The sequence below is a fragment of the Arachis hypogaea genome, chromosome 5, assembly GCF_003086295.3.
Source record: "Arachis hypogaea cultivar Tifrunner chromosome 5, arahy.Tifrunner.gnm2.J5K5, whole genome shotgun sequence".
Taxonomy (NCBI): domain Eukaryota; kingdom Viridiplantae; phylum Streptophyta; class Magnoliopsida; order Fabales; family Fabaceae; genus Arachis; species Arachis hypogaea.
Genome location: NC_092040.1, coordinates 2,546,180 through 2,569,029, shown reverse-complemented (window position 1 = coordinate 2,569,029; position 22,850 = coordinate 2,546,180). Strand labels below are relative to the sequence as shown.

The 22,850-nt window shown below is 32.8% G+C and overlaps 4 protein-coding genes across 30 annotated transcripts; 1 reads left to right on the top strand and 3 right to left on the bottom strand.

The window, feature by feature from the left end:
* On the top strand, positions 1 to 7,078 carry LOC112800161 (pectin acetylesterase 8-like). Of its 24 annotated transcripts, none has more exons than XM_072196248.1 (20): positions 35 to 338; positions 1,285 to 1,400; positions 1,516 to 1,598; positions 2,021 to 2,150; positions 2,245 to 2,324; positions 2,452 to 2,538; positions 2,625 to 2,749; positions 2,848 to 2,908; positions 3,062 to 3,115; positions 3,198 to 3,275; positions 3,547 to 3,652; positions 3,771 to 3,916; positions 4,227 to 4,349; positions 4,862 to 4,939; positions 5,591 to 5,659; positions 5,772 to 5,837; positions 6,094 to 6,148; positions 6,399 to 6,474; positions 6,592 to 6,896; positions 6,998 to 7,078. In XM_072196248.1, the coding sequence occupies exons 2-16, from the start codon at positions 1,286 to 1,288 to the stop codon at positions 5,793 to 5,795; spliced, it is 1,359 nt and encodes a 452-aa protein (XP_072052349.1). In that variant the 5' UTR covers positions 35 to 338; position 1,285; the 3' UTR covers positions 5,796 to 5,837; positions 6,094 to 6,148; positions 6,399 to 6,474; positions 6,592 to 6,896; positions 6,998 to 7,078. The 24 variants fall into 24 exon arrangements, with proteins under 24 accessions (XP_072052352.1, XP_072052350.1, XP_072052348.1 ...); XM_072196245.1 differs by having other exon boundaries at positions 6,394 to 6,474; XM_072196257.1 differs by having other exon boundaries at positions 88 to 338; positions 1,343 to 1,400; positions 1,516 to 1,600; positions 6,394 to 6,474.
* A 993-nt stretch (positions 7,079 to 8,071) lies between these two features.
* Positions 8,072 to 9,286, bottom strand: LOC112799905 (putative F-box protein At5g55150). The gene has a single exon (XM_025841895.1). The coding sequence runs from the start codon at positions 9,284 to 9,286 to the stop codon at positions 8,072 to 8,074; it is 1,215 nt and encodes a 404-aa protein (XP_025697680.1).
* A 1,303-nt stretch (positions 9,287 to 10,589) lies between these two features.
* On the bottom strand, positions 10,590 to 19,593 carry LOC112800160 (LRR receptor-like serine/threonine-protein kinase FEI 2). Of its 4 annotated transcripts, none has more exons than XM_025842270.3 (14): positions 19,307 to 19,593; positions 18,425 to 18,654; positions 18,045 to 18,180; positions 17,369 to 17,440; positions 17,212 to 17,283; positions 16,646 to 16,717; positions 16,346 to 16,417; positions 16,120 to 16,191; positions 15,367 to 15,461; positions 13,807 to 13,974; positions 13,369 to 13,701; positions 12,551 to 12,796; positions 12,095 to 12,228; positions 10,590 to 11,192 (listed from the first exon to the last, which is right to left on the bottom strand). In XM_025842270.3, the coding sequence occupies exons 2-14, from the start codon at positions 18,534 to 18,536 to the stop codon at positions 10,980 to 10,982; spliced, it is 1,797 nt and encodes a 598-aa protein (XP_025698055.1). In that variant the 5' UTR covers positions 18,537 to 18,654; positions 19,307 to 19,593; the 3' UTR covers positions 10,590 to 10,979. The 4 variants fall into 4 exon arrangements, with proteins under 4 accessions (XP_025698055.1, XP_025698057.1, XP_025698058.1 ...); XM_025842272.3 differs by having other exon boundaries at positions 16,367 to 16,417; XM_025842273.3 differs by lacking the exon at positions 17,369 to 17,440.
* A 1,442-nt stretch (positions 19,594 to 21,035) lies between these two features.
* LOC112799904 (cytochrome P450 89A9-like) lies at positions 21,036 to 22,526 on the bottom strand. Its single transcript, XM_025841894.2, has one exon. The coding sequence runs from the start codon at positions 22,524 to 22,526 to the stop codon at positions 21,036 to 21,038; it is 1,491 nt and encodes a 496-aa protein (XP_025697679.2).
* Between the last annotated feature and the right edge of the window lie 324 nt (positions 22,527 to 22,850).

Here is a 22,850-nt window from a genome sequence, read left to right as displayed (position 1 = left end):
CTGATATTAACTGGTACACTTTCGCTTTCACAGCAACAACACAATTCCACAACGATAAATTCAGGAACTAACCCACCAATTTTCCCTCCATTCACAAATAATAAATTAAAAAAAATCCATTTTTTTAAAACCAGTGTTCATTCATTCATTCATTGATTCATCTCTCACATAAACATTAACACTGGACCATTTTTTTTTATAAGCCACCACCCTCAACCACCGCTACTACCCTCTCTTCATCCACATTCATATTCAGATTCCTTCATTGTATGTAGCAAAATTTAGCAGCACCTTCGATTCAACCCGTTGAGCATTTTCCACCTCATTCTTTGTTTCAGGTACACAGTGCACTTATCATTCTTACTCATCCTTTCTGCACATCACGCTTTTTTTGTTCATTAATACCATTGGATCATTGATAAGTTTTGTGATACTGTGCACTGGAGAAGATTGTTTGATTCATTGAATTGTTCATAGCTTTTGCTGTCTTGTGAATTCTCTCATACTTGTTTGTTTCTGGAAGTTTCTAGTTTGTGTGTGAATTAAAGTATTAAACCGATGGGGGCATTGCCATTAACTTCGCTCTGCGTTTGCTTTAATACTTGGTTTTCTGGGCTCTGAGTTTTTTTTTTATACAATTTAACTCTATTCATTGATCGCATTAAGTTTTCTATCATGAATTGGTGAAGCAATTCTATGCTTCTGAGTTCATGAGTTAAATTTTAAAAGAAGTACTAAGATCTTTCCTTTAAATTTAGGTAGATTAGGATAACTTTGTCAACTAATTTAGGTTTTATTTTTTTATTATATCTGCATATCTTTCTTCTAAATTGGTAACTTGGAAAAAAAGTCTCTCCAAAAGATCTAAGTCTGAATCAGAAAGAAAAGGAATACCAGAGTTGGCATTTGCTTGTTCATATGTGATGTTTTTGCTTGTGTATAAATCTAACTGGTCGGTTCATTGGTTTCTTAAACAACAATAACTAGGAATAAAATGTTTTGCTCTTTTGGTAAGTGGTAGGTTGAAGTTGAGGTGAAAAAGTTAAATTGGTTGGCAAGATGGCATAAATTAATTCATCCAATTTTGGCAAATGAAAAATTTCCCTTTTAACATGTGTTCTTATTATTCTTATTGCCAATTCATGAGGATGCTTGTGGCTTTTGTCTTTCCATTTTGGCCAAAAATAAAACGTGGCTTTATGGAAAAATTAGTATATGCCCTCATTTGATACTTCTACATAAGTTACTTTGCATTCCTTATTCTATTTGTTGGATTTGTAGCAGAATGATAGATTGCACAAAATGGTTATGCCTTCTATTTTTTGTACTTCTATTGCTGAAGGCAGAAGCTTCTTATGTTCCAATCACTTTTGTCCAGAATGCGGTCACAAAAGGAGCCGGTGAGGAATTTTTCGCTACGTCTGATAGAAGTTAATTTTCCTTGTTGAGCTGTTCTATTTTAGTTAGTTTATTATCATATTTGGTAACTTTTCCCCCCTAAAAATTACTCTGCAGTTTGTTTGGATGGGAGTGCACCAGCTTACCATCTTGATAGGGGATTCGGAGAAGGGATAAACAATTGGTTAGTTCAGTTTGAGGTGTGTCCTGTCCCTTTCTGCAAACTGGCATCAATAATAAGTCTTCACCAATTACCAACTCAAGAAAACATTGCTTTCATTATTTTGTTTTTCTTTCTGATTTAAAATAACAAAAAATATTTATTTCTTTTGCTTGTATCACTATGATTAAACTAATTGCTTTGGCAAAATGGTAGAGGGGTGAAAGAACTGTTTTGGAAAGATAAAACCCAATCTTAATTTCAATTCCACAAGAACTGGAAGCTTTCTAAGTGACTTTTCTGTTGTTGAACCTGCAAATTCTTAACTGTGATTATGATTTTCATTTACCATGGTCTATGGAGATTGCCAAAACAAATTTTTAATTCTCAAGTTTGGATTCATATGTAAAGTGATTCTTAAATGTCTATTCCGTCCAATGAACTTCATTTGGTTTATTTTAGGGTGGGGGATGGTGCAACAATGTTACTACTTGCCTTGGTCGAAAGAACGGTCGTTTAGGTTCATCTAAGAAAATGGCCAAGCAAATTGCCTTTTCAGGGATTTTAAATAACAGAAGAATTTTTAATCCAGGTATTTTCTACTAGTCAATAGATCATGTTTTATTTTTTCCCTTCATTAATTCACATTTGCTTAGGTTTCTAATAATGAAAGTTGTTGATTCCAGATTTCTACAATTGGAACAGAGTCAAGGTTAGGTACTGTGATGGTTCTTCATTTACTGGTGATAAGGAAGAAGTTAATCCAGTGAGTTCTGCAATACTCAAAAGGAATCTCTTAGTTGAATTATCAAGAGAAGCATTAAACACTTGCAAATTGTATTTCCTATTTTTGGTTCTGATGAGACTATAAAATATCATGGTGTATAAATCAGACAACTCAATTGCACTTCAGAGGGGCAAGGGTTTTTGCTGCTGTCATGCAGGATTTACTTACAAAAGGAATGAAAAATGCTCGAAATGTAAGAGACATCGATGATTTGCGACTACTTTTCTTCTTCCTCTATTAATTTTTTTTAGTCACCGAAACTTATCACTATAACTGCAGGCTATCATATCTGGATGTTCAGCTGGAGGATTGACCTCGATATTGCATTGTGATCGCTTCCGAGCTCTATTGCCAGCAGGAGCTAAAGCTAAATGCCTTTCAGATGCCGGTTACTTTATTAACACGTAAGATCCTTTACTTTTCTTTCCACTTAGCCTCTCTTGATTGTTTTTACTTTTCCTTAGATCATTTTGTGATAGAATATGTTAATGTGGTACAACAGACGGGATGTCTCTGGAACACAACACATTGAACAATTCTTCAGTCAAATTGTTGCAACACATGTATGTACTATTTTCCAACTTAAAAATGCACCAGGAGGTTTTACAGAAAAGTCCCAGTTTTCATTTGAAAGATACTTTCTGAAGCTTTCATCTAAGGGAGGTATAAGTTCTAAAATATTCAGGTGTGGTTTGTTTCCTCTTTTTCTTTTGCAGGGCTCTGCGAAGAATTTGCCTCCGTCCTGCACTTCAAGACTTAGTCCTGGGCTGGTAAGCTTGATCATATTAGTTTTATATTCTACATTTGTAAATCTCTGAAGTTACTAATACTTTATTTTGGAAAATGTTGTAGTGCTTCTTCCCACAGTATTTGGTATCCCAAATCAAAACACCAATCTTCTTTGTGAATGCAGCATATGACTCATGGCAGGTCAGAAACAACAGTTTAGTTGCATATTAGTTTTCCTTAATATGTTGATCATGCTTGACTTAAGATTTTAACCTGAAAAACTGTGATACTATCAGAATTGGCTCAAGATTATTCCACACACTCTTTAGTCTTTTTATGTCAGTATCAATATATGGATCTTTGATAACTCACCTCTGCCATGAACTTGTCATTTAATGGTATTGCTACTAGCTCTCATCGCCTGATGAGATCCTTCTAGTCTTTCTTCCTGATCCTTATTGCTTTGATTCAGATTAAGAACATTCTGGCACCAGGAGTTGCCGATCCTGAAGGCCATTGGCATAGCTGCAAACTTGATATAAATAACTGTTCACCTGATCAACTTGAATTGATGCAAGGTGAATATCCTGATCTTCAATAAATTGTGTCTCTTGGAAATCTGCTGAAACCCTTAATAATTTGACATAAGATCATCTAACATTTTATGACATCACATTTAAATTCATGATTTTTCAGGGTTTAGGACACAGTTCCTAAGGGCACTGACTGTGTTAGGCAACTCTCCATCCAAAGGAATGTTCATAGATTCATGCTATGCCCATTGCCAAACTGAAATGCAGGAAACATGGTTCAGAACTGACTCTCCCCTGTTGAACAAGACAGTAAGAAGCTGAATGCATAATTATAAACATTATATAATCAGCTTTCTCATATCTTCTGGTTTTATTATAGGAAAATTACACTCATCTCCCTTGAGATTTTGTAAAATTCAACCTGACTCCTATCTATTTCTGAAAGTATAAATTGATCTCCTATGAGATTTAGATAATGACATACTCAATACTCAATATCACTTGACAAATCGAATTGCAATGAATTTCTTCAAATTCAAGAGAGATCAATGTAATTTGCCCTCAATCTTTCTCTATCCAGCTGATTCAATGGCTAACTTGTGTACATAACAATGTGCAGACAATTGCAAAGGCTGTAGCAGATTGGTTCTTTGAACGAAAGTCTTTCCGGCAGATCGATTGTGCTTACCCTTGCAATCCCAGCTGCCACAACCGTGTCTTCGAACCACAAGACCAACCAGAAGTATAGATTCATTTTCATAAAAAATTCATATATAGATTATAGTTATCATTCTTATAAACCACATTCATTGTTTCACTAGCTAGTCATTGATTAAGGAGGAGAAAAAAAAATGGATATGATTTTATCAAGGTATGACAATAAGGAAAATGCAGCCACTGCACTCAACTTGTGTCCTGGCCGTCCCCTTCATCATTGTTTTGAATGCCACAGGCATCTACTAATATTCTTTAAAAGAAATAGTATATATTCTCTTGTGTTTCTAATGTTACTTGAAGTTATGATAAGAAAAAATCTTTGTTCTTAAGTCATTTTTTCTTGTACTCGCTTCATCCACATGAAAAATGAAACTGTAACTTGGTGTGATTCTCACACACCATCTGGATGGGTTAATGAGTACAATAGAAAATTTGAGTCATCATATTAGTACTATGATATGTATCTATATATATAATCTTCATTGTAAGAAAGGTATTTGGTTAAGAGATTTATTTATATGTTGTGTGCAATGTTAGAAAAATGTCACCACCAAAGGAACTTCAGATGCATCATCAAGAAATCCAAATTCATGGTTCCCAAAGTTATCAAACAAGGTGAGACTTATGTTGCAATATTCTGCAAATTAAAGGTAATGATAACAAGCAAAGCAAATCAAATAAAAATGCTTTAACTTCAAACTTACATTTCATGCATGATTTTGGGACCATCCATCCAGTAGAACAATGAGAAAAGCCGAGTCGCATCACTGCTAAATTAATAAAATGATAAATTGATAATGATAATAATAATTTTAATGTTTAACTTATCATTAAAATTGAAATAAGATACAAATTTCAAAAGCATTTTGATTAGGTGTTCCAAAAACGGAACACGTGTTGTGTGAATGCGAATCAGATCTACTTCTAAATACGCGCCTTCACACACTCTGCACTTTATCTTTCTCCTGTGTGGAATTCAATTAGTGATCTGTTGATTCTCCGATTTTCCGTCGTCACGCGCCGCCGCTGCAGCGATTGTCCTCGATCTCCACTTACCGTAATTTTATTTCTTTGATGATCGCGATTAACAGCGAAATTTCCAATAAAGAACAGAAACCAAAAACGATTTCCTGTTCTGTTCTAATATAATTACAATATTCTCCATATCATCATCAACTACGATTTTGATCTGTGTTTTTGTCGCGTATAAATTGCAATGAAATTAAACATAAATGTGTTGATATGTTACTGTATATTACTTGCCAGGGAAAATGGATGGAGCTTTTGTGCATCAAACAATGGATAAGTGGCCTTCTTCCAACCTTGTTTATTCTGGTGAGTGAGCTTAATTTGTTTAAAGCTGTTAATCTATTTTATTTTATTGAAATAATTGATTCATAATACAGATTATTCATTAATTAATTCATATGGTTCTTGCATCTTCTAGGCTATTTTTCAAAAGCTGCTTTGATGATTAATTATGACTTAGCTGGACCGTCTTTCTGTCCACCATGTAAGAGGAATTATAATTTACCACTTGAATAATGCTACACATTCAAGTTTTTTTTAACTAAATCTAATTAAATTGGTCTAACATAATGAATATCAGTTATCGATTATTTAATTTAGTTGAACTTTAATTCATAAAAAGACTTGTACATTAGTATTACTCTGATATTAAAAATTGTTACTGTATTTTTTTTTTTCAGAACTAATGGATTCATTTATAATGAATTGGATGCTGACTATCTTGTTGATTTCATATACAGATTGTAAATAAATGACTGACAAAAAACTTTATAGTTGGATACTACAATAATTAATGTAAGTTTGAATTATCTCTTCATACAAATTGTTTTTCCACTTGAAATTGCTTAATTTTAAAGTACATCTTGTATTGGTGTATTTAAGAACTTTAATAACTGTATACCACCAACTAACTCTGGTTTAAGATGATAAAGGAACTATATTAAATTATTTTTTTAAGTGTACATCATATGTGACATTAGTCCTGTCTTTTTGCATTGTAATTCTTGATTTATTAATTGAAATAATTATGTCAATTAAAGAGAAGTGGCTTAGTGCATGGTGCATAAAACCTGTTGCTGGAGCACTTGATAGGCAGAAGCCAGAATGTATCTTGTTAGCCTGTAAGTACATGAGTCTAAATTTTAATTTCAGAATGTTAATTTCTCATTTTATTTTATTTTGTTCAAAAGAAATAAAATTTTAAACAGATTCTTATTGTTATTTATTTATTTATGCAGGGATATTGATACTACTAACTACTTGGTACTAATAACAACCATGGAAGGCTATCTATGCAACTTCCTCTCTGTGTCTTCTCTTTTAATGCTGTGAGATTTTATTTAACAATAAAGAATTACTCATTTTTCTTTTAGTGAGTAAGTACATTAGCCCCTAGATTTTTTCATTAGTTAGTTAATTAGGACACAAATATGACTATTTGAGAAGGGTCTACATATAGCATTTATGATTTACTAGTGGAGTAATAGATATTAATGTAATTTTTAAATTTGAATCCTCTAAAGTTTGAATTTTATTTTAAAGAGTAAAGTGTGATATCTCACCATTAATTTTATAGGTGGGACCAACAATAAATATGAAAGAGAAACTATTCAATAGTAGAAGATCACACTTTATTCTTTAAAGTGAAATTTAAACTTTAGAAGATGCAAATCTGTAACTTTTAATCTACTATTTTTATTATTATTATTATTATTATTATTATTATTATTATTATTATTATTATTATTATTATTAAATGCGTGTAATAATAATAAGGATTTAACTAGCCTATCTCTTAAGATATAAATTAAGGTTATTAGTGATAAAAGGTTTGAAATACTTTATTTTAATAAATACTCACCAAATACATTGAGAATTTAAATTTTATATTATTTTTTATAAAAACTTTTTTAATTTATAACTTAATCATAAGAGTACATGTTAATTAAATCCTAATAATAAATATCAATTTAGTTAAGTTTTTATCTCTTAATAAATGATTTTGTGTTTAAATTTTAAAAATAATAATAGTAATAGAAATTCTTTAATCATATGTTTATTGATGTTCGATTTTACTAAATATATATGTTTTCACTATAAAGGAAGATTCTATAATATCAAAGATTAAGATATCTAAGTTATGTATGAATTTTTTTTTTCTTATTTTTTTTATTTGGTGATTATTAAAAAATTATTATTGTGTTAATCGCCGGAGTTCAAAAGATCTCCACGATCACAATAAAAAATATCTCAAGAGTCAAAGTCAGAAAAAAAATTTAATAATTGGAGTCAAAAGTAGTCAACCGTCAATGTTAGAAAGAGTTTAATAGTTATAAAGCAAATCATGGTTGAAAAAAATAAGAATGAGTTAGACATATTTGAGTTTTAAGTTTATTTAAACTCTAAATCTCTAAGTTTGCTTCAGCCTAAGACTATCTAAAATCCAATTTTTTTTCAGGTTCAAAACTATTTAAAGTTTGAGACTACTTTATACCAAATAATTTAAGATAATTCAATCATAGTTTAACTGAAATAATTGAATTATAATAAAATAATACATAAATTTATAAATAAACACACAAATATAAACTTTTTATTTTAACTACTTTTAACTAACTCCTGTAAAGTAGAAGACTAAGAAATAACTTTTATAAAGCGCAAGAAAAACCACTAAAAAACTGTGGTAAATAGTAAGTAAATAAATAAAGGAGTCCTCCATTAGGGTAACAACCAAGTTGGAGGACACACCCATTCCACATTTGGTAGTATTTCGTTGGTGTTTGTATCTTCTAAGTTTAAGATGCCCATATCTTGCAGGCTGGGTTTGCCTAGAGTGTGCAACACCACTTGGTTGTCTGTGTAGTATATATGATTTCTCTTGCAATATGGGGATTTGCCAGGAAACATCTGAACAGACGAATTATATCCAATCATTACTGCATAATCTTCTAAACTATGCATTCTTGACCATTCTTTTGAATTCTTGTTCAACTTGAACACATCAAATTTATTGCAGACGTGTAGCATTTCCATAGCCCAATCATTATGTTTAACTATCATTAACAAACTGCCATCAACACAACCAATCACATACTTGTTCATGCTGCAAGTATAGTACATGGTCAATTTGGCAGGAGGCGGGGCTTCACACATTCCTCCAATGGAGGTCAGTAGCGGTACTAGTTGAGGCCGGGGCTTCTTCCCTAGTTCGTCCATAATGACCTTCTTATCAAACTCATACAGACTTGTATCATCGTCTAAGGCGTATATCTTGTCTTGGAAAAATATGACATCTTGAAAAAATGTCGACATCTGTTCAGTTGGAATATGTGTCCATCTCTTGTCATTCAGTTTACAAACGGCCAATTTGCCGCACTCTTTATATATAGCCACTGCCATGAAGTCGTCATTGTCAGGAGGGGAGGATATCACAATCTTCTGAATCTCATACTTATGAAAACTAATGGCGTCAAGATTATAGATCACATCGTTATAAAGATCCACCAGAACATATTCATCTCCGTGCCGGTCAGGGTGATAACGAACCACATCTGGAAAAGTTGAAACTGGAGGAAGATCGATGTGAGTCTTAGTAAAAGGATTCAACATTCGTATTGCTCCCTCGGATATCACAACAGTAATTAACCATCCATGACAAGAACCACGAATTAGGTTGTCATTAATATCAAAATCGGGGAACATAACATGGTAGATCTGCTCCTTTTCAAGAATATGGCTCAAAGAAGAGTCGTGAGTAGTGCCAGGTAACAACAGCCATGGGTTTCTTTTATGATTTGGAATGCTCGAAAGTTTAGAGTTCCATTCCTTACAAACCAATCGAAGCCGAATGTAATCATGGTAGGAATACAGATGCTCTGTGATTTGATACAGAAGATCAGGATGAAGGTTCGACCATCGATCAATTTCGGCCATATAAGTCACAAGGGAAAATTCAAACAACAAAAAGAAAAGAACGAGGCTAACCCTCAACTTCGAGCTGATTATATATGATATTTAAATATCTTTGATCGATTCTTAACTTTTTTTTTTTGGTAGATATATCTTTGTTCAATTTAAAATCTTTTTAGGCTTGTTTGTTTGGCCGATATTTTTTTGAAAAGATTTTTTTTAAAAGATTTTTTACAAAAATAAAAGTAATTTTATATTTGAATATTTCATATAAAATTTTTTTTATCTATCCATTATTTTTGGATAAAATAAGATAAAAATATTTTTTTGTTTATTTATTATGTAAAAAATATTTTTTTTAAAAGAAAAAGATCTTTTAAAAAAAGATATAACTTATAACTTCTCAAAAAAGATATATTTTTTAATTATTTTAGTACTTTTATTTTTATTATTAAAAATATGTCAAACACACTAAAAAAATCATTAAAAAAATCTTTTTTAATCGATTTAATAGCGTATTAGCGTCTAAACAAGCACCATGTATAAGAGTGTTTAAATTCAAATCAATTTAATAAAAAATTGTCATCCAATCTTATCCAATTCAAACTAGAACTAATCAAAATCTTAATTATTTATATTTTATATTGAATTAGATTCCATTTCTAACCAACATCACTCATTATATATTTATATCAAATCTAGAATAGAAAAATTGTTGGTGGAAGATGAGTTAAAATTTTCAGCAAAACCGTTTCTTTGAACAGAGATACTTTTTTTTTAGTGTAAAAAATATCAAGTTAAAAGTAAAAATAAACAACTATTAAATAAATTATATCTGTTATTAATAATTATTATTATTATTATTAAACGATAGATAATGTATTCTCATATCAGCATTATTTTAGGGAATGTTTATTTTTGTACAGAAATATATTCTCAAGAATTTCAATGCGTTGTTATTTAAAATACAGATATTTTTCACCAAATACATAAGACACTTGACTGTTAAACTTTAGGCTCAGCTACTGAAAATCAGAATTGTTCACCAATGAAAACTAAACTTTGGACTCTGAAAACACACTAACAAATGCATTGTCCAAATTTGGACTCGTTGCCATCATATTCTCTCTCTTTAGTCCTCCTTTCCCCCGGCCCCGGAACCTCGTACTGCCCTTACAATATTTAACAACTTCAGGGTATTTATAAAAAAACAAAATTCTAATTACATACAAGTCAAAATTCAACAAGTTAATTTATATTTTTTATAATTCATTTCAGACCATTTCAAACCCTTTATATATATTCATTTAAAAGACACTATAGACGATTTTTCTTTATGCAAACATATATTACAAAAATAAATCACAAGAATTGCTTGCAAAAAGGTAGCGTACTGAATTTATACATATACACTTAAATTGGAGTGAACAAATGTGACCGAGATTACAAATCCAAGGAGAGGTGAAAAAATAACAAGAGAGACCCAAGTGGGAAGGTGGAACAACCACGAACTAGTGGCAATTTCAACTGCAACTCCATTTGTGAAGACAGAAATGCACGGGCATCCGAGGATGATATCTTTCTTGTTATGTAGTGGTGCAAGGGCATCTTTCAAGACAAATTTCGTTTTAATATGCGACCATAGCTTGTGAATTGTAAGTGACTTGCGATGACAGAGGCAAACACAACAGGCAGTTAGTTTGTCTTCGCAAGAATTCTACTCGGAGTCATAGAAATCACTTGGGCATGGAGTCAAGACCTCCGATTCAAGCAACTGTACAACTCGGTGCATCGTTGGTCGATCCTCTGGACTCGACGAAATGCATTGAATAGCCACAGAGAGCAAGGCGTCAAGGCTCTCAACCTGTATCCCTTCGCAATGCGGATCAACTATTTCCCTCCGCCTATTTTCAGTAATAAGAAAATTCAGCTGCACAATTGCAAATACATGGAATTAGAATAGCAAACAAGAAAGAAGAAAGAAAAAAAAAACTAGATAAGCATAACTTTTTTTTTTTAAACACATAACAATCTACACAGCTCATGAATAATAATGTACTAAAATAAAAGGAGAACTAATTTCAATTATTTTACCAAATTCGTTTACAGAAGAAACCTTCCCACCTAGTCACACACGTTGCTTGTTATGGTTAATCATGACGAAAGCCCATTTGTTAGCATATGCCGACAAATACTTAAATAAGCATCAATATTTTTTAAGTATAAAACGGGTTAATAGTCAAATTAGTCCTTGAAAAACGGGACATTCTTTAAATTCATCCTTAAAAGAATTTTTCAATCAAATTGGTCTCTCAAAGATTACAAATTAATCATATTTGTCCTTCAGTGACTCCATTAACAATTTTTGTCAACAATTGATGATAAGAAACGTTAATTGACTATATACATAATACTTGACATGTCTAATTGGACTTTAACCAGATATATTCATCAAAATCTATTAATTTAATCCCTTTTCCACAATTACATAATCTATATTCCTAATATGACTTAACGACTAAATTGATAGATTTTCATAAGCATATATGGTTGTTATAAGTTAATATTCTACGTCATCAATCGTTGACAAAAATTGTTCATGAAAAAACTAAAGGACAAATATGATTAATTCGTAATTTTCGAAGAACCAATTTGATTGAAAAAATCTTTTAGAGACGAACTTGAAAAATGTTTTATCTTTCAGAGACTAATTTGTCTATTATCCCAGTATAAAACTGTATAATTATTTTTTTTTTGGGGGGGGGGGGGATAGTAGAAAGAGATAAATTGCGCTAAAATGTAAACCATTTAGAAGCATGCATATTTGCATACCCAGCCAACAATATTGAGACCCTTTTCAATGAATGAAGCGTCTGTCGGCCGCTTTCCACTTAGCACTTCAAGTGTCAACACACCAAAACTATAGACATCAGTCTTCTCAGTTGCTCTACCACTTTGCATATACTCTGCCATTAAGTAACAGTGGCTTACAATGTGCAACATTAATAATCTAACAATTAAGAATTATCAACTATGACAAATCAAGTTCACCACCACTTATTATAGGAAGACACTTTTTTTGTAAGTTGATGTTTTATGTGTTGCTAACTATCTTCACAGTTCACAAACATTTAGAAACAAGAGAGACGCAGACATGCATGCAATGCTAGACCGCCTAGTAGCTAATGTTACAGATGCCACAAGAAACAGCTCAAATGCCAAATATCATCATTCATGCTTAAGCCAAGTATCTATCTAAGCCAAAAGCAATCGTTCTAAATTGCTTACCAGGAGCTAGATAACCAAACGTTCCAGCAACAATCGTGGTGATGTGGGATTCTTCATCCTCCAAAAGTTTGGCTAGTCCAAAATCAGAGACTCGGGCATCCAAATTTCCATCAAGCAAAATGTTACTTGATTTTATGTCTCGATGTATGATCCTAGGTGAACAATCATGATGCAAGTAGGCAAGCCCTTTTGCAGCTCCCATAATTATATTCAAGCGTGAATCCCAGTCTAGTTGCTCGGATCTTTCTGTGCAATGCATCGCAAACATCACTCTCCCCAATCCATTTAAGCAAATATACAATGCAAACACATAATTTAAAAAGGAAAATTCATAATATTGTGTTGAACAAGACTGGAGACCTTCAAGAAGCAGCAGAGAGAGAGAGAGAGAGAGAGAGAGAGAGAGAGAGAGAGAGAGATTTATAGAAAATAAGTCTTCTGAACCAAAATAATTTCTCTATCGTTAACTCCTCCCCAAACTGTTGGAAGAGATCAAACAACTTTGAGGAATAGGAACAATGAGTAGCAAAGAGAGTAGGCAAGGTGTTATTTCAACAGTTTTGTAACAGACAGCTAGCAGATGGAATACTCGAATCCATATCAAACAGCACATAATGAATTCAAAACGCCTATTTAACAATAATGTCCTATCACAAGCAGATACAAATATTAACTGCCCCTTGTTTCACGATTAGGTTGGTTAAAGAATCAAATGATGATTACCACATGTAAGCATTTGTATCATATTTACTATATGACCACCTTAAGATGATGCATTATATGATATGAAAATAATGTATTAAACAGGGAGATCTTACCATGAAGAGCTTCGTCAAGACTACCACCAGGTAGGTAGTCATATATTAACAACTTTGATGTAGGTGAATTGCAATATCCACGTAAGTTCACTAGATGACGGTGTTTGATGCTACCAAGAATTTCAAGCTCCCTCTCAAAAAACCGGTCAAAGCCCTCATTCAACTTTACTATTCTTTTCAAGGCAAATACATTCCCATCATCCATTGCAAGCTTGTAAACAGTTCCAAACCCCCCTATCCCTATTATGTGTTCCTCATTTAAAGTTTCAAGTTTCTTAATAATGTCTTTCGAAGAATACGGTAGGTCACCATGGAACATGACAATTGATGCACCTGACATTATTTGGAGATAATTTTTCAAGGATTTTCCAATGCATAAAGTACAAAAGCAGGCTCGGATAGGTAGATATCCAAGATATAGAAAGAAAAGAAGCAAACCTCCACTAACATCCATTGCAAGACTTATTTTGTCAGTTTTACCAAATTTCTTATAAAGAAAACAACCCCAGAAGCACATAAGTGCCACCAAAAGTAGTGCACCCACAGTTGCTGATGCACTGATGAGCAGCCTGCCAGAATATTTCTTCTTTCCATTTTGATTTTGGTCTAAAAGAGAAACAAAATGGTAAATAAAAGTCAAAATTCTAAAACTGTGATCCAAATGACTGTATAAAAACTGCCACCATAAATAGAAAAACTAAGTATGTCCAATCAGCACGGTCATAATGTCAAAAAGCAGATAAATAGATCTTTTGGTTTTCTTGTATTTTTAAGAAATATAAAAAGAAAAAGGTAAACAGATCTTGGGGATAGTGCTCTTATTATATTTATTTCTATGAAAACAAAGAAATAACTAGTTAACATTTATAATTTTATCATGGATTGGTGTGCAATTATTTTCTTTTAAGGGATCGGTGTGCAATTATTGTGTATACTAGTTAGGATGCTCTTAGATTCTTTTAGGAAATTTCCTGTTCGGGTGAATGAGAATTTTTTACTTCTAGATCTAGGTTTCTAAATTCTACGGGTCTGTTTGGTTTGTGTTCTCATTTTCAATATTTCCTGTGTTTAGTATTGTGAGGGGAAAAAGTGAACAGAAAGCAGATATTATTTTTACTATTTTTTCCCCTTTATGAATCCTTGAAAACAGAAAACACTGAAAACATAAATAAAAAATGTTAATCTCAAACCAAACAGTCCCTACACTTTCGATTTTCAGTTGAAAATTTTATATGGATATCTGACCCTACTTTGTTCTTCAAACACTGGAATTAAAATCTTTTTTATCAAATCACAAGATCCAAATTTAAATGAAAACTTGAAACACTTAACACAATCGTGTAGTTATGGTGAACGATTGAGTCCACCATTTTAAGTTAACACACATGTTAAGTACTGCTGCAAATTCAATTGATTGTTTTTATAATACAGCAGGGGAGTTAATTCTCATAGCTTTGGTTGCCACTTGAAACATCAATCAGAATGCCCCTTGTCTTCTCTTCCTAGCTCACTTAATATCCAAACAAAAACATGGCCCAACATTCCAAGTTACTCACCACCCAAAAAGCATGAAGTCAAGCAAAGTCAGGTTGTACAAAAATCAATTTGACAGCTCTCACATCCACAGTGAAGATAATAGTATAGGAAAGTTTTCAAATGTACCTGGAACACCGGTGTTCCAGTAATCTTAACCGTTGATTTTACTTAATATATAATATATATAATTTTTATAATTGAGATCAACGATTAAAATTATTGGAACACCAGTATACCTGGTACACTTGAAATTCTTCCAATAGTATAATACAATAAGCTAATAACAAAATCTTAAAACTTAGCCTTTTATGGTTTTATTATCATCCTTTTTTTTTCCTTTCATATATGCTTCCTTTCCAATGTGTTCATTCATTCATCTACTGAACAAATAAAAAAGAATTACAGCTTGGCTCTGAACAGAATGAAGGATTAAGCATGTGATTCAAAAGCATGCGGCTTTACCTGAAGAATTAGATTGAATATTTGTCCCAGGCGAACCATCAGCTTTACATGTTGAATTGAGTTGAACCCCACACAAACCACGATTTCCAACAAAGCTGCAAAAAGATATGTGTTAATAATGGCAAGTTTAATTCCTTCTATATAGACTACTATGTTGAAACAGTCTAATCTAAGTAGAAACAAATTATCATTGAACACATTTATATAATAAACTAATATTGCTATAAAAATATCACCCAGCGTGACACAATAATATATTAATTAAAATTATCATAAGACCAGACAATGCTAATAATTAATGAATAGTCATGTTCAACATTAAGTTATGTCCATGTATATTAACAGGAACTGACTACAAAGAAGACTCTTAATGAGCTGGCCAGAAGATATTACTCGTAAACGGGTTAAGACATGATTCATGACAGAGTGAACAATGATCCATGTAGCTGGCCTCACCTAGTGGAACAAAGCTTTTTATTTGTTGACCATAATAAAGAAGACAACTTGAAACTAGATATTCATGATCCAAGTCAAATAATGATATTTTCTTCATCAAAATCTTACTTCTCATATATAAAGTAACTTCTATGCATTACATGCCTTTCACATGTAAACCATATCTTACCAAAATCAGAAACAATAAGATGTAAACATTATTACACAAATTAGTTATAAAACTTATGCCAATGGACAATGGTGATAATACTGCACTTAGCCTACAGAACATTTTAGAACAGAAAAAGCTGCACTTACGAGCTTCCAGTAAAATTGGCAAGGACACCGTCAGCAGGTATTGGCCCAACCAGAAAATTGGTAGATACATTACTTCAGAGTACAAGACATGAAACAGCAAAAATATTCAGTTTTTTAGGGAGAAAATAAGTGAGTTTTAAAAAAATGAAGAAACTAAAATTGACCCCGCTCCCCTCTGCAGCCCATCAAAAGAAGGAAAACCATATTAGAAAAGAAATTTACATACAAATATTTGAGATTATACAACCTCCCAAGTGATGCTGGGATATTCCCACTAAGCGAGTTGCTTGATATGTCCCTGTAGAATAGGGGGGATGTGTTAGTCAATATGATCTCTATAATATCAGAACTCAAGTGTTGCACACTCATCTCAAAAATAGCAAACAAATGTTCATGCACAAAGATACTCAGTAACCAACTATTCATGCATGATGTATCTCAAATCCTAAATAATTATTGTCCATAGACCTTGATCCCAAATAATGAAATACAAATAGAGAGAAGCATAAACTAGAAGACAACTCACAAATTTTGGAGCTGTGAGAGATTTCCTATTTCACTTGGAATCACTCCACTAAGGTAATTACCCTGTAAAAAGCTGTAACACCGAATTGACAGTTATTACCAGCACAGAACAATCAGATTTTTCACAAAACCCAACATAGAAAACAATATCAAATAGTACAGTTGAGAAATTTTCTATCTAGATTCTAGAAGTGAAGTTAATGAGATACTAAATGCAGAATGCTATGCTATAAAGTCAACACAAAGAAAGAATATAAGATGCTATATTCTCCATCACTATCATGTGCAAGCATGCACAAAGCCACAAATACATATACAAGTAATGAAAACTACACCACGGTCCATCCATTTTTTCTCCACATCACAATGCCACTGATGTATTAATAATTTAATATTATAAAATAAGCAAATAAAACTATCAACAAGGATGATGTTACTTTGCTAAATGGCATTACCCTAATACCAACACCAGCTAAGAGAAAGAGATAGCTCCAAAGGTAAATATAGAAAAGAAAAAACATGGAAATTGTAAAATAAATTGGGAAGTTAACCAAAGTAAATACATACATTCCCTGCAATTCAGTGCAGTTTCCCAATTCTGATGGAATTGTGCCATAGAAGTTGTTGCTGTGAAGAGCGCTACAAGACACATCATCATTGCATAAGCGATAAAGCAATAATATAGGGGAAAGGGTACAATCAAAAGTTAATTGAAAATACATACAGAACCCTTAAATGCTCTAGCTTCCCAAGGTCAGGAGATATAGACCCACTCAACTTATGGCGAGATAGAATCCTAGAATTTCACCAACAAGAGCAAAGTCAGATATAGAAATATCTCAGACAAAATTGCCAGAGACTCCATGATTTATGGATAACATAATGTTAGTTTCTAAATTGAGAAGTCTCCAATACAGAACCCATCAAAGAAAAAGAGAAAAAAAAGGGGGGGGGGGGGGGGAAGCTAGAATAGAAAACAAAAAAGGTGGTGGGCACATTATGTTGGAAGAAAAGTTATTAACTTCATTACAACATCATACAACTATACAAGCAGTGAGAACTAAAAAGACCAAGTGTTTTGGGATAATATAAACATAACACTGCCTGAAAGAATTAGGCAATTCAGCATGTCCACTTTACAGAAATTACAATCTAACCAAAACTAGAGTACAAACATCTCAGCCAAACTGAAGAAGTTCCCATGATGCTTGAGAAGTCTGGTTTGGTGTACCAGTAATACACAACCAACATGGCAATTTACTGCCTAAAACTTGGTGTGATAGATTAAACCCGTCAATTAAACCAAGATGATACATGGAAAGATTCCTATCTAAAAAGGTGTTTCCCCATAGCAAGTGCAAGACAAGACCACACCAATGTCAAGAATTACAGCAACTTACAGATGTGTAACTCTTTTGGTCTTGGGATCGCACTTCACTCCATTCCATTTACATGGATCAGGATCCTCGGGTCTCCATTGTAAGAGGACGCCATCTGAGCTAGCAACTGATAACCTGAAGTTGTTAAGAACCTCACCTAGATAAGAGAATACATATGCAAGTAAGATTACTGCATTAGTCTAATTTAAACAATATTTTAAGATAAACTGAAGGGTACACAAACAAACGTGTGCTATAAACAAAGATGTTCCTAATATAGCAGCCCAATTTTGATATGTGAAACGTGATCATATCAGAAGCACTGAATTAGACTTCTATCTCAACTAAAGTAACAAATCATGGAGATAAGAAAGGAGATACATCCATATAATATAAAATACCATCAGGACTGATTGCTTCGTATTTTTTCATCATAATGTGTAGCAGCAGAACACAAAGAAGCCATGGCCATTGCCGTTTCATCAGACAAATGCCCATAGCAATGCTGTTCATGCATAATAGAGCAACTAAAAGTCATCTGAGACAGCAGTATCCAAAATGCCTATCTCCACCATGTAGTTATTAGCTAGTTGATATGGACATAACCAATGCAGAAGAGCACAGACACTGCCTGCAACAAATAACCTCAAATTAGTAAATTACAGGATCACACAAATTCATCGAAGAAAAATACAGCATACAAGCAGATAATTTCATTTTGGCAGTAGAACGAAGTCAGAAACAGAAAATACTAATCTAATTTAGCCATCTAAGTTCTTAGTTTACCAAAACCATTGAACCACCAGCTTTTCCTACCACAAAAGCATAACCAAATCGACTATCGAGTAATTCCTACTGAAAGATTGAACATGCTCTCAAATATGAGGATCACAACCGCTAATTCCTTGTAACAATTCCATAAAAAGGAAATAGAAATAGAACTAAGAACATGATATCAAAGCTCGGAGTAGAGACAATTTTAGGAGTCCTAAGCTGTAACATCGAAGTCCAAAGAAGGTCAAATAGCTTTCAGAAAATTCCACGGCAAATCAAAATTGAAAGCAAAAATGCAAAAGTTTAAATAAACTAGAAGAGCTTCATATGCATTAAGTACACAGTAAGCAGAAAATCGAGCATTTCAAAAGCACAAGCAACAAATCAAGAACAGTTGCCGCCTTAATTGCACTAGAATCGGCGGTGAGGACTGGCATTTTTGTTTGAAAATCAAAGACGCAGCTCGAAAATGCAAACACAGCACGAACCACTGACACACTCGCTCTCACCTCAATTTCGATCTGAGATGCAAGGAGAGCCGTGGAAAGGAATTGCAACAAACTAAAGAAACGTCAACACACTTCCACTCTCGAAGATTTGTGTGGATTCGAGGATGAGAGTGTGTGAGAGAGTGAGAGTGAGAGAGAGAGAGAGAGGAAGAGAATTGATGCTTCGGAATCAAATGGGAAAAGCAAGGCTGTTCAGCATGATAGGACACGAACACATCGCACGTGCCACCGACGCCTTCACTCTCCATCTATATCAGAAATAAGATATTTAAGAAAATATTATGACCGAAATGATAAAATTTTATATTATTTTTTATATTGAAATTTGAAAGAGAGTTATTTAACTTATTTTAAAGGAAGTTTTTAGGAGAACTTTTTATTTTTAATATCAACAATGCTAGGAACCAACTCTATATAAGTCAAGAATCAGCCAATTGGTAAATCAGAGGCACCGGTAACTTTAACCGGATGTTGCTACTGATAGACACACGAATGTTTCTTTTTCTTGTAAATTGGATGGTTTTGGATATGATTTCTATGTTTCCATTAATAAAACATAATTAATTATATAGAACCAACTAATGACTAATCAAAGCATCTGTTCCGTGATTCTCTCCTAACACTAGCGTATCTTCTCTCATGTTTTGAATGTGGTCAACAATAATTTAAAAAACAAATTAAATTATAAATTAATAAAACTAATTATAATTAATTATGTTGTTCCATTCTTGGCTGATTATTAGTTGGTTCCATATACTTTTCCTTTTAATATTGGAGTGGTAGTGGTATTTTTTTAAAATGTAGATTGTTGGGGTGTTATCTTCAGATGTGGAATCGTTTAATTAGAGAAGCAGAAATCGAACCGTCCAATTTATTAGAAGTACATAAATCGGACCGTCCGATTTGTAGAGATACAGAAATCGGCCCGTCCAATTTGTGTACTTTTCACGATTTTGAAAAACACCAAAAATTATAATGATAAGGTATATCACCACTTCTACTTTCATAACAAAAAAAATATACGCTTTTAGGATCGGCAGATTTTAGTAATCCTATTAGTAATTAATAAGTATAAATATTAAATTATTTTTAATAAACAACTTTTATTAATTTATATATATAAATTTGGATAAATATAAATATAAGATATCTTGATTTATGTATATAAATGATAGTAAATTCATGGTATAAATTATACATTTTATGTGTATAAATTTATGTAAGAATAAATGACTATTTGTACGTATGAAAGATGAAAACGCTGATATATGTATTTACACTAAACCAAACTAAACTTGTATTCACGTAATATGACTTCTGTGTGATAAAAGTATCCTGTTTTTGGTGGGTTAGAGTGCCACGTAGTGACATAGAGTACTTTTGTCACATAACATCTTGCGTGAGTACAAATTTAGTTTCGATATAATGTAGATATATATATGTCAGTGTTTTTATCTTAGGAAAGTATGAGGACTCATCTTGGGAAAACATACAAATGGTCATTGATTCATTTATGTAAATATATGTATAAATTATTAATAATTAAATATTACTTTAAACTAATAATAATATTTATGCACAAATATTCATATTGAATTGTTTAGATTTATACATTCATGAACGTAGTATTATTTACAAATAACCCAACAAAATTAGGTAGGAGAAAAGAAAACCTTTTATGTTTCTCCGTATGATTTTGATGAGATCAGAATTGGAAAATATACATAGATTAAGCGAATCTTAGAGACACACATGGTCTCAATGGGTTCTTCATCACAACAGTAAATGTCTGTTTTTCACTCATGTCAACTTCACACCCATCTTCAAGTGTCCATTTAAAATCCCTTACCAAATTTGCCACAAAGTACTTAAGGTGAAGTATTGCCATATCAATGGCAGGACAAATTCTTCTCCCAGCACCAAAAGGCATCATCTTAATCTCTCTAAACCCTTTTATGTCAAATTTATCCTCTCCTTTACCATACCTCAAAAACCTTTCAGGCTTAAACTCCATTGGATCTTCCCACACATTTGGATCCCACCCTATTTCAGCAACAAGAAAATTAACAATTGCATCTTTGGGTATCACATAACCATCCATAATAGTGTCTTCTATCACTGCCCTCGGCAATATAAAATGACCTGGTGGATGTCTTCTCAATGTCTCTAACACCACAGCCTCTAAATAAGGCATCCTTTTAAGATGTTCCTCTTCAATATCTTCCTCAGACTTGACAACTTTCTTAATCTCATCAAACAACTTCTCTTGTATGTCTTGGCACTTGATTATGTTGGCCATTGCCCATAACCATGTTGTAGCCGTTGTGTCGGTGCCGCCAAGTATAAACTCAGAGCACAAACTCACCAACTCTTCATCAGTTAACATGTTCCCACATTCTGGGATTTTCATATCAAAGAGAGTATCAACATAAGCCTCAAACTGTAATGATTCACCACCAACCTTATTGGCTTTGATTTTCTCATGGCGTGCTTTTATGATTGGGAGCAACATGCATGTTCTATTGTGACGAATTTCCATGACTTCATTCCATAGTCCTCTAAACACAATCTTGTTCAACATTGGTACAAAATTCAGAACATTAAACCTAATGAAATTATGAATGACATTGTATTGCACTCTTTGAATATTCTTGATGGTTTCCTCATCAAATCTCTCTCCAAAACACATATACGATAGCAGAACATATATTGTATAGTTAATATAGTCCTGAATTGGCACCATTTTGTTACCAACTTTAATATCATTTAAAACATGTTTCTTGAATTCACTTAGTGCACACTTACGACAAATAGAGTATGATTTCAAGCGAGAAGGTTGAACCACTTGCATGAAATTCTGGCGCAACATTCTCCAAATTGGACCATAAGGGGAAGTGGTAACACTATATTGGTTTGGGAAGAAGATTTGAATGGTTTCAAGAGCCATGGGACGACTTGCAAAGACATTGCCGGATTTAACAAGTGCTCGATGAGCAGCTTCATGGGATGTTATGAAAATGGAAGGTTTTGAACCAATGTAAATGGTGACAAGGTCACCATACTTGGAACGCAAGGAACGAAGAACAGGTTCAAGATCAGCAAAGTTCCTTGATGATTTGAGAAGCCAAAAAATGTTACCGAAGAAAGGTATGGTTGGAGGGCTTGGTGGAAGTCTTTTGTTTCGAATGATACTCAGAAATGCTTGGAAAATAATGTACATACAAATTGAAGCTAGGAGATAAAAACAAAAGCCCATTTTTTCTTTATCAATTTTATCGTTCGCCAGCGACAAACCCTTAAATGGAATTCCGATCTGCGACAAATTAATTCTTGACCTGTGGATTTGGAGGATACGGTGGGCAACCAAAAAAAAGATTCTTTACTTTTAATATACTTGAGTTAAAGCTAATTGAGCATTTATATATTATGGGCTGTCATCAGAAATGTTATTAACATAATCATTATTGCAATCACCGTTTAATTTGATGAAGTATTGGTTTGATTTTTTTCTTATCTTTACAATAGACGTTACTTTAAATGTAGT